We start from the raw sequence: 14737 nt of genomic DNA, 5'->3' as shown, positions 1-14737 counted from the left end.
ACACACACATGCACACACATGCACACACACACACACTACACCCACGCACACGCACTCACACACACACTCGCACACGCACACACACACACACGCAAACAAACACTCACACACACACTACACATGCACACGCAGACACACTACACCCACGCACTCTCACACACACACACACACACACACACTACACATGCACATGCAGACACACTACACCCACGCACACACACACACGCAAACAAACACACACACACTACACCCACGCACTCTCACACACACACACGCAAACAAACACACACACACTACACCCACGCACTCTCACAAACACACACACACACACACTACACATGCATCCGCAGACACACTACACCCACGCACTCTCACACACACACACACACACACACTACACATGCATCCGCAGACACACTACACCCACGCACTCTCACACACACACACACACACACTACACATGCATCCGCAGACACACTACACCCACGCACTCTCACACACACACACACACACACACACACTACACATGCATCCGCAGACACACTACACCCACGCACTCTCACACACACACACACACACACACACACACTACACATGCATCCGCAGACACACTACACCCACGCACTCTCACACACACACACACACACACACACTACACATGCATCCGCAGACACACTACACCCACGCACTCTCACACGCACACACACACACACACTACACATGCATCCGCAGACACACTACACGCACACCTCACACACACACACACACACACACACTACACATACATCCGCAGACACACTACACGCACTCTCACACACACACGCTCTCGCACACACTCAAACACGCATTCTGACTAATACACTCACACAGACACGCTCATACTGAAACAAATGCAATGTTATACACACACACGTAAATTGATTTTCACTCACACACACCTTCACTCACACACAGACACACACACACAGACACACACTCACCGTCTTATTTGTGTCCAACAAAAGGTTCTGAGAGCGAGGAAGGAGGTTGGTCCCCCTGCGGCTCTCCCAAGCTGGATCACCTCGGACCGCCATCTCTCACTAAGAACACACACCGCGCTCTGCTCAGTAGCGCCACCCTGCTGGCGTCCGTGGCTCTGGGCCACTGTCTGGAGCCTCAGCACCCCCCCACACCGCCCCCGCGGGCCTCCTCCAGGACTCACCTGCCCGCGCTGGATCTGGAACCGGAGCGAGCCGCCGAGCCAGAGGTAGTGGGAGATCTGATCACATTCAGCACGGACTCTCTGCCGCGAGGTTTCCTGGATGCGTTCAAACCGCCTGAGGTGAAACCGTTACATCTCACCCCCCCGCCCCCTAACCCCAGAGAGAGACGGACTCGCCGCACGCCCCACCACAGTCCTGGAGACGGGACGCTGAACGGAGAGACGGCTGTTGAGGTGTGGTGTCAGGATGGCGAGGGTAGTAGAAGACCCACTTCTCAGCTGGGTAACAACTTAACATTCACTGTCCTCTGAGATCATGCTCATCAATCTGTGATTTTTTTTTTTACAGAACCTATCATACTTTTGTTCCAGATGGAAATGTTGCAGGAATTAAAGAAAACTTTATTGATTTGATATTGATTTGATTGATCGTAAACTGAGTCTCATACAGTGTGTGTGAGAGTCACCTACCAAACATATGACTCGCCTTAACATTAAGAAAACATTTGGGAACAGTTTGGAGAGTTGTGCGAGTTCTCCCTTCACTTTACAAGACATTTTGTTTGTTTTGTGATCAGTGATATGATTGTGTGTCTTGGTTCCTCTCACTTTGTTGCTCAAGTATTTCTGTCCTTTCATCTGTTAACAGTGTTGGATCTTCCTCTGTGTCAAGACACGTTTGAGACTGAAGACAGATCTCTGGTGTATCCAGACCTTCGTCTGTGGAGTCCCCAACCGCATCTTCTGGAGGTGAACATTGTCCCTCGCCCGCGTCCCTCGCCCCTCCGGCCTCGCATCGACCCGTGGAGTTTCATATCCGCCGGCGGGATGGACAGAGCGGGCGCGAAGAAACCGGTTTCATCCAGTAGCCCCGCCAGCCCTCGACTGGGCCACCATCAACCCTCTCCTACCAATCCATTCACAAACTGTGACCCGTTCCCTTCTCCAGACTCTGACCCCTTTCATCTAAAGGCGGACCCTTCCATGAACTCTGACCCCGCCTCCACCTTCGACCCATTCTCTGCCCCCTTCCCCACGTCACGCTCTGCTCCCTGCTCCACAAACGGAAGCCCAAATCTCTCTGTCAGGGTTGAGTTTCCCCTCATGGACCCGGGCTGGGCGGCTGCAAACAAGCCTCTAGACGCTGCCAAAGAGAGGATTCATCCTCGACGGACCCTCGGCCTCAGCCCTTTCAAAACCCCCACTCAACACAGAGACGACCGGTTCTGAACCCATAAAGTGCATTCTGGGAAGGATTTACTACGTCACGTGCTGTCACATCTGGACGTGTGGAGTAAGTTGTAGAGTCAATTGTGTTTTACACTTCATTTGCGAGGATCTGAATTCAGCTCCGACATCATATAGAATTCATTCCAGGTGCTCGCCGAAGAAAGACTGAAACGTCCAAATCCTCTACGAGCAGCAAGAATGACTTCTTTTCCAAAAACCCCGCAGCACTCGGACAAGCAAAAGTGTGTTCTTCTGCTCAGACCCTGACCGGGCGCTAAGCACTTTTCCACATTAAACGCTTCCACAACGATGACCTTCGGTTGATATATAGTAAATTGGATTTATTAAACAGACATTCATCATTTCTTCCCTTTCATGTCATGTCAACCCGATTGACTTCATTCTTCCGCCAAACACAAAAGAAGATATTTTATACGAAAAGAAAACCACTGAGACATTTCTCAAAATATCTTCTTTGGAGTTTCACTAAAGAAATACTTATAAACGAGAGCTGAGAAAACTGTCCCTTTAAGCTACGACACATGGATGGAAACATCATCTCTCTTTACGCCGCTGTGTTTCGGCGGGTTTCCTTGACTTTCTGCATCATCGGCTCTTCTGAAAGAGAGTGATGAAACACTCGCGGTCAATGATCAAAGAATACGAATCTGGTTAAGACCGCGTTGAGTATGGTTCCGCTTCCGAGGACACTTTGACTTCAGCATCATCATACTCCGCGTAGAAAATGAGAACCATTTGAAAAGCTATTGATATTTATTCATGCTCTTACACACTGGATTCAAGACATTCAGAGACATGCGCCATGACGGAGGAAATATCACATTTCTGTTTGCCATTTCTCTGGAGTCTGTTGTAAATTTAAGGGTGCTGCAAAAAGACAGTTTTGTGTTTTTGCCATACTATTAAAGGAGCCTTATGTAATCAATTATAAATTAATATATTCGTAGACATTTGGGAAGCATGCGAAGTTCATGTATTGGCTTGTCCAAAAAACAACGCTATAGCCACTTATTCCACTCTGAAATGTGCCGGAATGTGTGATTTTTGTGTGTTTTTGTTTTGGTCCGTGTGACTCTGCCCACTGACCATTTACCCTGTAGTGTGTTTTGACCGCTCGGTTGCCAGTTGGCAACAATCACTGCATGTTGCAGCAAACAAACAATCTGGTTCAGAGTAGATTCCATCCTTTCCGGTACTATTACGTTGCAAACTTCGAAAGAATTACTATATTGTTTGACCACCAGTGTTGTGTAAATTACTCTGAAAAAGTCATTAATTACTAGTTACTTATGACATCAATAGTGTAATTGGATTACTGTACAAATTACTCTCACAAAAATGTATTTAGTTACTTATTACTAATTAATTTCTATTCCTTGATGAGTTAAGTTATTTAAGGTTAGACATGAAACGACTCTTAATTCTTTAAAAAAAAAGTAAAACAACATAAAGTAATCTTATTTACTGACCGAAGTATTACAAATGTGAGAATTATATATTAAAGCATGCATTTTAAAGTTAGAATTTAGATGTCAATTCCACTATTGCACACACATATATTACACAAAGTATTTAGTTTAATTATTTAGTAATCCCTTACTTTACTTTTTCGAGGGAAAGTAATTTAATTACAGTATCCAACTACTTAGTAACTAGCTACACCCAACACCGTTTACAACTTACGAGGAGTAATATACAATTTTATTACGGTTATTTAAATGCGACCTCTGGAGGACGCAACCTCTGTTATGAGCTGCTGATTGAGTTATATTAGCAACAACATAACCACTGCAAACGTATAAATGATCAGATAAATGTACAGTGTATACTCAACTCAACTCAACTTTATTTATATAGCGCTTTTTACAATTTTCATTGTTACAAAGCAGCTGTACATGAGACACATTTAATACAAGTATGAATTCTAAAGCAGCCCCCCCGGCCAGGCAGATAGTGCAAAATAATATGCAAATGGTGGTGAGGAACCCAAAACTCCCATCGAGAAAAAAAAACTCAGGGGAACCCAGGCCCAACCAGGGGATTCCAGTTCCCCTCTGGCAAAAGCTGCTGCCTCTGCACAAGCTCAACAGTGCTTGCACAACAAGGCTTAGTAAAAATATATATAGTATAAAGTATAAAAGTATAGCCCGTCGCACATGTCCGAAATGTCCGCACGTTAAAAAACAACTACAACCTCACGTTCTGTCAATCAGATTTGCACACCATCTCCGATATTTTCGTCCTTCATAAAAAAAATTCACAGGGTTCGATTTTCTGCATTTTTCACATACATGGCAAGCATTTTGACCATTTTTTTTATCAATTCAGAGACGACATACAAACGAGCCACAAATACAAAAAAAATGCATACGAAAATTTTGTACTGTATACGCACGCTGGAGTCAATGCGGTCCTAAAGCACTCCTGTAAGTGTCTGAGGAGGTGCGGGATGTGGAAAACCCTCACCAATATTGTGAATTTGGACTGCAGTACCAAGCTCAACCGCTAGGTGTTGATGTTACATACGGCTCCTTTAAGTAGAAAATATAAATATATAACACAGAGACTCATATACACCAGAATGACTAGTTGTGATGTGCTTCCTGCTTTAGACGTTTTCTCGAGTCATCAGAAGAAAAACACTCCACACCGTTCTGTTCACTACTGTCAGAGCACTCGTCTCTTTTGACATTATTATTATTTTTATCTTCATGTGTTTATTTGTCATTGTAGACTCATATTTAGTTCTGCTGAAGCCCTCATAACAACTCTTGTGTTCTTTTACTGTTATATTAAGTCATTCTCTTTTTTTCCCTCTTTGTCTTGCTTCGTTTTCTTTCAGTGGGCTGGGCCTAATTGCGTCGTTCCTTTGTGTTTTAGGTGCGTGTATGTTTGTCGTAATGACAGACGTTGCTAATTGTAATGGGGTTTAACCTGTGGAAAAGAGAATAAAAAAATCCATTTCATTTTGATCCATGTGAATTTGTGAGATTTCTTTGAATGTGCAGCATATTATATTTTTGAAGAAATTATGTTTTACTTAAAGAAATATATCTTGACTATTTAATGGCAATAAAATTGGATCAGAAGTGTGGGAGTAGAAGTGTGTGTGATTTCATTAAAGGGGAGGTAACACATAGTTTCTGCCAATCACATATTCAGATTAACTCCGTATGGCTAATATTATTAAAAATAACATTCACATTTATGAAAATATCAAGCGAGTCACTTCACGAAATTTCAAAATGTCGCCAGGAGCCGCTTTTTGCAATGAAGTGCTTTAGGAACTCTTATGTTGTGTTCAGACCAAACGCGAATGGCACATCAAGCGCAATGATTTACATGTTAAGTCAATGCAAAGACACGAATGACGCTATCGTACAACTCCAGGTATCCACATACAGCAACGATTATTTTTTCCTCCATTGTTGTTTGGGATTTCTACCTCCGCTCGCAACATCATAGTTCAGATTTTTCAACAAGTTGAAAAATCTGAATTTTGGCGAAAATTCGCGCCGCGTTAACCAATGAGGAGCTTGCTCTAGTAGTGAGGTGATTGCGATGTTGTGATGTTACTTTTATCGAAACAGAAAATAAAAAGGATCTTGCTTGGAAGAAAGTGAGTGAGGAGGTCGGACAATCTGGCAAGTTGTCAAAAACGATCTCTACACAATTTGAGCTATATATATATATATATATATATATATATACTAGACTGGAGCCGCCTGGCAGAAGCCCCTCCCATGACGTGAATTTGACGCGCGAATGAAGCGAGTAAACTCAAAATGTTCAAGCGTCCAACTATGCGCGAATAGCGCGATTCATTCGTGCCATTAGCGTTTGGTCTGAACACAACATTAGACAGGTGGACCCCATAGACTCCCATTAAATGAGGGCTGTGGATTTACCAAACAATCTTCTTTATAGTTCTACTCAGGGCCGGCTCCAGGCATGTGCAGGGGTGGGCTGAGCCCACCTAAAGTCTTTTTTTTGCCCACCCATTGAGAACAAAAAAACAACACAAAAAATGTCAGTAGTTTCTATTGGCTGAAAGCAACGTCACTCTTCACTCACAGAGCGGTTTTAGTTTGTAACAGAGATGCTGGTGGAAACAAAATAATTTGAAAGGAATTTTAGGCGCACTGCATGCTGGCTTTGAGTTTATAATAAACAGCATGTAAAATGAATTGTGCAGTAAAATCAGAATAATTTATTATTATGGGAGTTCTTGTGGTCCTATTTTGTGAATAAGAAGGATGGGTCACGCGAGTGAAAACATTAACAAACAGCTATTATTTTCTTGCAATATTTAGGCTAGATCTTAAATTATCGACCGTCAGGAAGGACTGAAAGAACCAGCTTTACCAGTAAATCTGTCTCACTCCCGCTCAAACACCCCAAGGTTGTAGCGAAACACTATGAAACGAGTTTAGTTTAGGCGCACTGCGCGCTCATGGACCTCATAAACAACTGCACATATGATGAAAAGTTAACTGTGCAATGGAATCAGAGTTTTTTGCAAAAATTAAACAGAAGTCAGTGATCGATCAGTGATGTGGAATGTTCTTAGCCCACTTTCTATAAAGGCTTCTATTTATTTTACATAACTGCTTTATAAATCGTAAAACATCAATAAAATCAAAGGCACCCAATTTATATAAAGGGCTATACTCAACAATAATTAATTTTGTTTTAATCTTGAAGTCTTCTGTAATGAATGTCTATTTTATATTTTTATAACATCATAAATAATTTAAATCCTGCGTGTATTGAAGTCATATATTGCATTGTTTGTTGAAAGTCACCGAACAGCAATATGAAAGACTGAGAGCATGATAATAAATTCATTTAAAAATGCAGGGTTATTTCATAAATTATCTTTAAAAATCTTCTACTTCATGTAGACCTACAAACATTAGTTTTGTGTTGTTTAAAACTAAATTTGAACTTGTTTTGGGTTTTTTTACCAAATAAATGCACAAAAAAACAACAATTTTATATGAAATTTGAGGGAAATGTTGACAAACGTTCACAGAAATTAACTAAAACTTTATCAAAACACATTCTTATCTTATCAGAGAAAAAGGTTTAAATGGTTTCTTCTTTTTTAGCTGGTTGTGGTATATGCCCACCCAGAATACCTCCTTGCCCACCCTTCTGCATCTGGCAAGAACCGGGCCTGGTTCTACTCAAGAAAAAATGCCACCTGCATCTCGGATGGCCTGAGGGTGAGTAAAGAAACGGCAAATTGGAGTTTTTGGCTGAACTAAACCTTTAAAGACTTGAGTCAAACAGCTTCATTAACATTAAGTTAATTGTTTAATTATGCTGAACTGAAAATTCGATATAAGTTCAATTGACTCATAAAGCTCATTTTGTATACAAATCCAAGGCAGCAAAAATGTATTTTACAGTGTAACCACAATATCCATTTATGTTCAAGAATCTTGTGATTTGAAACAATATTGATCTTAATCATTTAATGCTGTGTGACTCTTCTGTTGCCTTTATTCTTCTTATCATCTCTGTTCACGCACAAATAAAAAGATCAACAAAAACTCCCTTGGATTTTCAAGAATATCACAAAGAAGACATTTTCTAGAATATAATAAATACACAGAAAGCTAGATATATCTTGATCTTTGAAGAGCTTTAATAGAGTCATCTGTGTTGGTGTTTTAGATCTAATCTCACTCAAATACAGTCTCTGAAAACTCTCAGAAAACATGTTAAACACAGCATAGTTCAGTTTATACAAGCAAAGAATTGTTCAGAAAGACTCTTTATCTGTCTGTTTCTTCAAAACTGTAAACCCGAATGATCAAAATAATCATACAGATTAAGTCATGTACCTGTAAACTTAATTTAGAAAAGTTCTACTTACTTAAATAGTTTAAGTTCCTGAAACACTTCTTCACTTTTGAGTAAAGTATAATAATTATTTTTGATTCACTTGAAGTTTTGTCTAAAATAAATTGATTTGCTCCTTGTTCAATTTACTTAATTTAAACATGGTAATTCAACATGATTGATCAAGAAGAATTTCCAACTCCCAGCATGCTTTGCGTCAGACTGCATTAGGAGAGTAAATAAAAAAAAAGATTATTTGATATGTTTTTAGTAAAGTTACTTGTTAGGGTGTTTTTATCTTAACTTCTCTTAAATATTTAGAAGAGTTTGACATATTTTTCAGTTTTGTGGATTGTGCAAAATGTGGTTCACCTTATCCCAGCCTACAGGCAGAAACTAAAATCTGCCAAACCTGTGGTAAGGACTGTTGAAAGATGGACCAACGAAACAGAGCTTGCCCTACAAGCCTGTTTCGAGTGCACCGATTGGAGTCTTTTTGAAGCTGCTACCACCGATCTGGACGAGCTCACAGAGACTGTAACATCATACATCAGTTTCTGTGAGGATTTGTGCATTCTTACTAGGACCTCCTTAAAATACAACAATGATAAACCATGGTTCTCAGCAAAACTCAGACAGATTCGCCAGGCCAAGGAGGATGCCTACAGAAACGGGGACAAGGTCTTGTACAGGCAGGCTAGGAACACATTGACAAAGGATCGAGTGATCTAAGAGAAACTACTCTAAAAAGTTGGAAAAACAGTTTTCAGCCAATGACCCTGCGTCTGTGTGGAAGGGCCTTAAAGACATCACTAACTACAAGCCACCATCCCCCAATTTTGCAGGCAATCAACACCTGGTCAATGATCTGAATGACTTTACTGCAGATTTGAAAATGCTAATTTAACACCTCACCCCAACTCTGATATTCTCTCTACACAACACCTATCACCTTCAGTCAGCCCACCTCCTGCACTTCAGATCAGTGAAGAGGATGTGTGCAGAGTCTTTAGGAAACAGAAGACAAGAAAAGCACCAGGCCCAGATGGTATCTCCCCAGCCTGTCTTAAAAGCTGTGCTGTTCAACTGGCCTTCATCATCCCAAAGAAATCCAAAATCACAGGACTGAATGACTACAGACCCGTCACTCTCACATCTGTGGTCATGAAGTCATTCGAGAGACTGTTATTAGCTTATCTGAAGGACATCCCAGAACCCTTCCTGGACCCCCTGCGGTTTACCTACAGAGCAAACAGGTCTGTCATCTGGATAGACCAGGGACCTATGTAAGGATCCTGTTTGTGGACTTCAGCTCCGCTTTCAACACCATCATCCCATCACTGCTCCAGAAAAATTTAACCCAGCTATTTGTTCCTGGCTCTATCTGTCAGTGGATCACCAGCTTTCTGACAGACAGGCAACAGTTAGTGAGAATGGGGAAACTCATATCAAGCGCCCGCACAATCAGCACTGGCGCCCCCCAGGGATGCGTTCTCTCCCCACTGCTCTTCTCCCTGTACACAAATGACTGCACTGCCCAGGACCCTTCTATAAGACTTCTGAAGCTTGCAGACGACACCACACTTATTGGCCTCATCCAGGATGGTGATGAGTCTGCGTACAGACAGGAGGTTAAGCAGCTGTCTGTCTGGTGCAATCATAACAACTTGGAGCTGAACACGCTTAAAACAGTGGAGACGATTGTGGATTTCAAGAGGAACCCCCCTACACTCCCCCCTCTCAACATTATGAACAGCACTGTGGCAGCAGTGGAGTCATTCAGGTTTCTGGGCACCACCATCTCTCAGGACCTGAAGTGGGACAATCACATTGGCTCTATTGCTAAAAAAGCCCAGCAGAGGTTGTACTTCTTACATCAGCTGAAGAAGTTCAACCTACCGCAAACTCTATTAAAACAGTTTTACTCAGCGGTCATAGAGTCTGTTCTCTGCACATCCATCACTGTCTGGTTTGGCTCAGCCACAAAGTCAGACCTCAGAAGACTACAGAGGACGGTTCGGACTGCTTAGAAGATCATTAGTGCTCCCCAACCCACCCTCCAAGAACTGTATTCATCCAGAGTCAGTAAAAGGGCTCAGAAAATCACCCTGGACCTCTCACATCCAAGCCATCATCTCATCACAATGCTGCCGTCTGGTCGGCGCTACAGAGCACTGAGCACCAAAACAACCAGACACAAAAACAGCTTCTTCCCTCAGGCCATATACCTCTTGAACAGTTAATTTTTTTTTTTTTTTCTTGCGTGCAAGACTTCTTATGTGCAATTAACTCTGTGCAATAATAATAAAGTGCAATCTTCAATATCCTTCAGATAATACACTATCTATTTTTTATACAACTTTTTCTGTAAATTATATTTCATCTTGCTGTATATAACACATACCTTTTACTGAAATAGTCTATTCTATTTTTTACTTGTACATATTTACATACACACATAACTTTACTCTTATGTTTATTGTATTGTATTTCTTAATTTTTATACCCATAGGCCCTTATTTATATCATCTGTGTAACTGTTTTTTGTATTGTTTGATGGTCTCTGTGTTGTTGCTTATTCTGTGTACTGGATGCTCCTGTCACTTAAACAAATTCCTTGTATGTGCAAACATACTTGGCAATAAAGCTCTTTCTGATTCTGATTCTGAAATACAGAAACTGAAAGAATTTAGTTCAGTTAACTTAAAAATGAAATTGTGTTATACTTGTTTGTTTAAATTCGGTCTACTTAATTTCATAAAAAGGATAAATGAAATATTGAAGTTGCACTTGCTAAGACTTGGTAAGAACTTTAACTTAACCATAAATAAAAATGTTTACTTAAACCAAGAACCTCTTTGTTAACTTATCCGGGTTTACAGTGATCATTGAAACACATCAGATAAACTTCAATTCCATTCAAGTTTATTTATATAGTGCTTTTCACAATGTGTATTGTTTCAAAGCAGCTTTACAGGGGCAAACAGGAAAAACAGAAAAGTTAAAACACAGCACAGTGCATGGTGTTTAAACAACGAGTAAGATCATTCTAATAAATAACATCTAATTTCTAAATAAATAAATGAATGAATGCAGTCTCCCGGTGAGCAGGCCAACACTGCCCTGCTGTCGCGAGGAACCCAAACTCCAATGATTGATTAATGGAGAAAAAAACCTCGAGAGAAACCAGGCTCAACCGGGAGGGCCAGATCCCCTCTGACGTGTCATAGCTGCACTCAGACTGCTGACGTGTGGTTTAGGTTTAGCATTTAATACCAAATATTGTAACTTCAGCATTAATAAGACAAATAGTCCGTCTTTGCTCTTGGTTGGGGATGTAGTGGTCTGAGCTGGGATGGTCTGATGGTCATATTTATCTTGGCTGGTGGTGGAATTGCCTTAGATGGAGCTGGGATGGTCAGTCAGTCTGCAGCTGTATCTGGTGTAATCTCAAATTGGGGATGGGCATCTGTCGATCGTCTGGACATGGTGGAACTTCTTCCTACCTCGGGATGGGCATCCCGAGGCAGAGGCGGAAAGAGAATAAAGAGAATAATTAGCGTAGCTGCTGTTCATTAACTATGCATTAAGTGAAAGCTTGGCTGAAAAGATGTGTCTTTAATCTAGATTTAAATTGGGAGTGTGTGTCTGACCCTCGAATAGTATCAGGAAGGCTATTCCAGAGTTTAGGTGCTACGTATGAGAAAGCTCGTCCCCCTTTGGTGGATTTTGTTATTCTAGGTGTTATCAAAAGTTCTAAGTTTTGAGATCTTAGAGAGCGTGATGGGTTGTAACGTGATAAAAGCTCGGTTAAGTAAGTAGGTGCTAAACCGTTCAGGGCTTTGTAAGTAATTAAAAGAATTTTAAAATCAATACGATACTTAATGGGTAGCCAGTGAAGCGATGATAAAACTGGGGTTATGTGATCGTATTTTCTTGACCTGGTAAGAACTCTGGCAGCTGCATTCTGAACTAACTGTAGTTTGTTTATCGATGATACAGGACAAACACTAAGTAGAGCATTACAATAGTCAAGACTTGAGGTCACAAATGCATGAATAAGCTTTTCTGCGTCTGCAACACATAAACTATTTCGTAATTTGGCAACATTTCTAAGGTGGAAGAAGGCTGTTTTTGTGATATTTGAGATGTGATTTTTAAATGACAGGTTGCCGTCTAATATAACGCCTAGGTCTTTAACTGTATTTGTTGGAGTAACAGTGCAGCTTTCAATTTGCAGGCTGTAGTCAGAGATATTCTGTTTACTTGATTTTGGTGCTATAAGTAATATTTCTGTTTTGCTAGAGTTTAAAAGGAGGAAATTACTAGTCATCCAATGTTTTATGTCCTCGATGCACTCTGCCAGTTTGGATAGCTTAAAGGAATCATTTGGTCTTGATGAGATATATAGCTGAGTATCATCTGCATAACAGTGGAAGATAATTCCATGTCTTCTAATAATGTTGCCAAGGGGCAGCATGTATATGGAGAAAAGCAAGGGTCCTAAGACCGATCCCTGAGATAATCCATAATTGACTTGCGTAAGATTTGACGATTTCCCATTTAAATGGACGTATTGATATCGGTCTGTTAAGTAAGATCTGAACCATTGCAGTGCCTGTCCCTGAATACCGATATAATGGTGTAAACGATCTAGTAGTATTTTATGGTCTACAGTATCGAAAGCAGCACTAAGGTCAAGCAGGACTAATAGTGAGACGTTACCTTTATCTGAAGCAATAAGGAGGTCATTTGTAATTCTAACGAGCACAGTTTCAGTGCTGTGATGCGGTCTAAAGCCAGACTGAAACTTTTCGTTCATGTCATTATTTTGTAGGAAGGTACACAGTTGAGTTGACACTACTTTTTCTATTATTTTAGACAAGTACGGGAGATTTGAAATCGGTCTATAGCTTCCAAGTTCATTTGGGTCTAAGTTTGGTTTTTTGATAAGAGGCTTAATTACAGCCAGCTTAAAGGGTCCTGGGACATGTCCTAGATTAATAGACGTGTTGATTATGTTACAAATGGGCTCAATTACAGCAGGTAGTAACTCTTTTAATAAAGTAGTCGGAATGGGGTCTAATAAGCATGTCTTCGGTTTGGATGTTGCAATAATTTTAATTAAATCTTCCTGATTTATAGGAGAAAAACACTCTAGCTTTTCTTTTTGGGTGACGGTGCAAACTAATTCTTCCGACAAACTTGGAGGTTTGGTTTTAGCTATGTTGTCTCGTATTATTTCGATTTTCTCGGTAAAAAAATTCATGAATTCATTGCTACCAAGGTGCGGCAGAATACCCAGGTCAGGTGGAGTCTGTTTGTTTGTTAGTTTAGCAATTGTACTAAATAAAAACCTTGGATTGTTTTTGTTATTTTCTATGAGGTTACGGAAGTGCTCGGCTTTTGCTGCTTTTAGTGCCTTTTTGTAACAGCTTGCACTCTCTTTCCATGCAATTTTAAAGACCTCTAATTGGGTTTGTTTCCATTTTCGCTCCAGTTTACGCGTTTCTCTTTTTAGGGCGCGAGTGGTGTTATTATACCATGGTGCTATGTTCTTTTCATTAATCTTTTTTGACTTCATAGGTGCGACCGCTTCTAATGTGTTAGAGAAAATAGTGCCCATGTTGCTGGTCATGTCATCGAGCAATTTTATATTAGTTGGAAAGGTTATTAGAGAAGTCAGATCTGGCAGGTTCTTTATGAAACTATCTTTAGTAGTTGAGGTGATTGTTCTACCCTGTCGATAACGAGATATACAACTGATTTCTGCAGTGCGCAGTGTACATGTTATAAGATGGTGATCGGAAACATCGTCGCTTTGAGGTATAACATCGATATTGGTTAGATCGGCTCCGTGAGATATAATCAAGTCTAGGGTATGATTAAGGCGATGAGTAGGTCTATTAATGTATTGTGTTACACCACAAGAGTCTAGCAGTTCTTTAAACGCCACAGCTAATGGATCGTTAGCACTGTCTACGTGGATATTAAAATCTCCAACAATCAGTACTTTATCGACGTTAACCAATAGATCCGATAAGAAGTCTGCGAACTCTATCAGAAAATTAGTGTAAGGCCCAGGGGGTCTATACACAGTAACCAATGTAAGAGAGACCAATGGTTTTTTACTTTTATTTGGAACAGTTATGTTCAACGCAAGCATTTCAAATGATTTAAATGTATGCATTGTTCTCCGAGTAACGGTAAGAAAGTCTCTAAAGATTGTTGCGACACCACCACCTCGACCAACCGGACGTGGCTCATGAATATAACCGTAGCTTGGAGGAGTAGACTCATTTAGACCAAAATAATCATTTGGCTTAAGCCAGGTTTCAGTGAGGCAAAGTATATCAAAACTGTTGTCTGTGATCATTTCATTTACAATAACTGCCTCTGGATTTAGTGATCTAATATTAAGTAGCCCAAACTTTA

The 14737-nt window shown here is 40.7% G+C and overlaps 1 protein-coding gene across 1 annotated transcript in view; it reads left to right on the top strand.

Moving 5' to 3' along the window:
* LOC130418493 (mitogen-activated protein kinase kinase kinase 11) overlaps window positions 1-5424 on the top strand; it is a 37737-nt gene extending 32313 nt beyond the window's left edge. The window contains exons 9-10 of the mRNA XM_056744694.1: window positions 1005-1484; window positions 1851-5424. Coding sequence (XP_056600672.1) covers window positions 1005-1484; window positions 1851-2431 — 1061 coding nt within the window. The 3' untranslated portion in view covers window positions 2432-5424. The remainder of the gene's footprint in view (window positions 1-1004; window positions 1485-1850) is intronic.
* The last annotated feature ends 9313 nt before the right edge of the window (window positions 5425-14737 follow it).

This window comes from Triplophysa dalaica, chromosome 1 (assembly GCF_015846415.1).
Source record: "Triplophysa dalaica isolate WHDGS20190420 chromosome 1, ASM1584641v1, whole genome shotgun sequence".
Lineage (NCBI taxonomy): Eukaryota > Metazoa > Chordata > Actinopteri > Cypriniformes > Nemacheilidae > Triplophysa > Triplophysa dalaica.
Note: the sequence above shows the minus strand (reverse complement) of the source record. Positions and strands in the feature narration are given on the sequence as shown.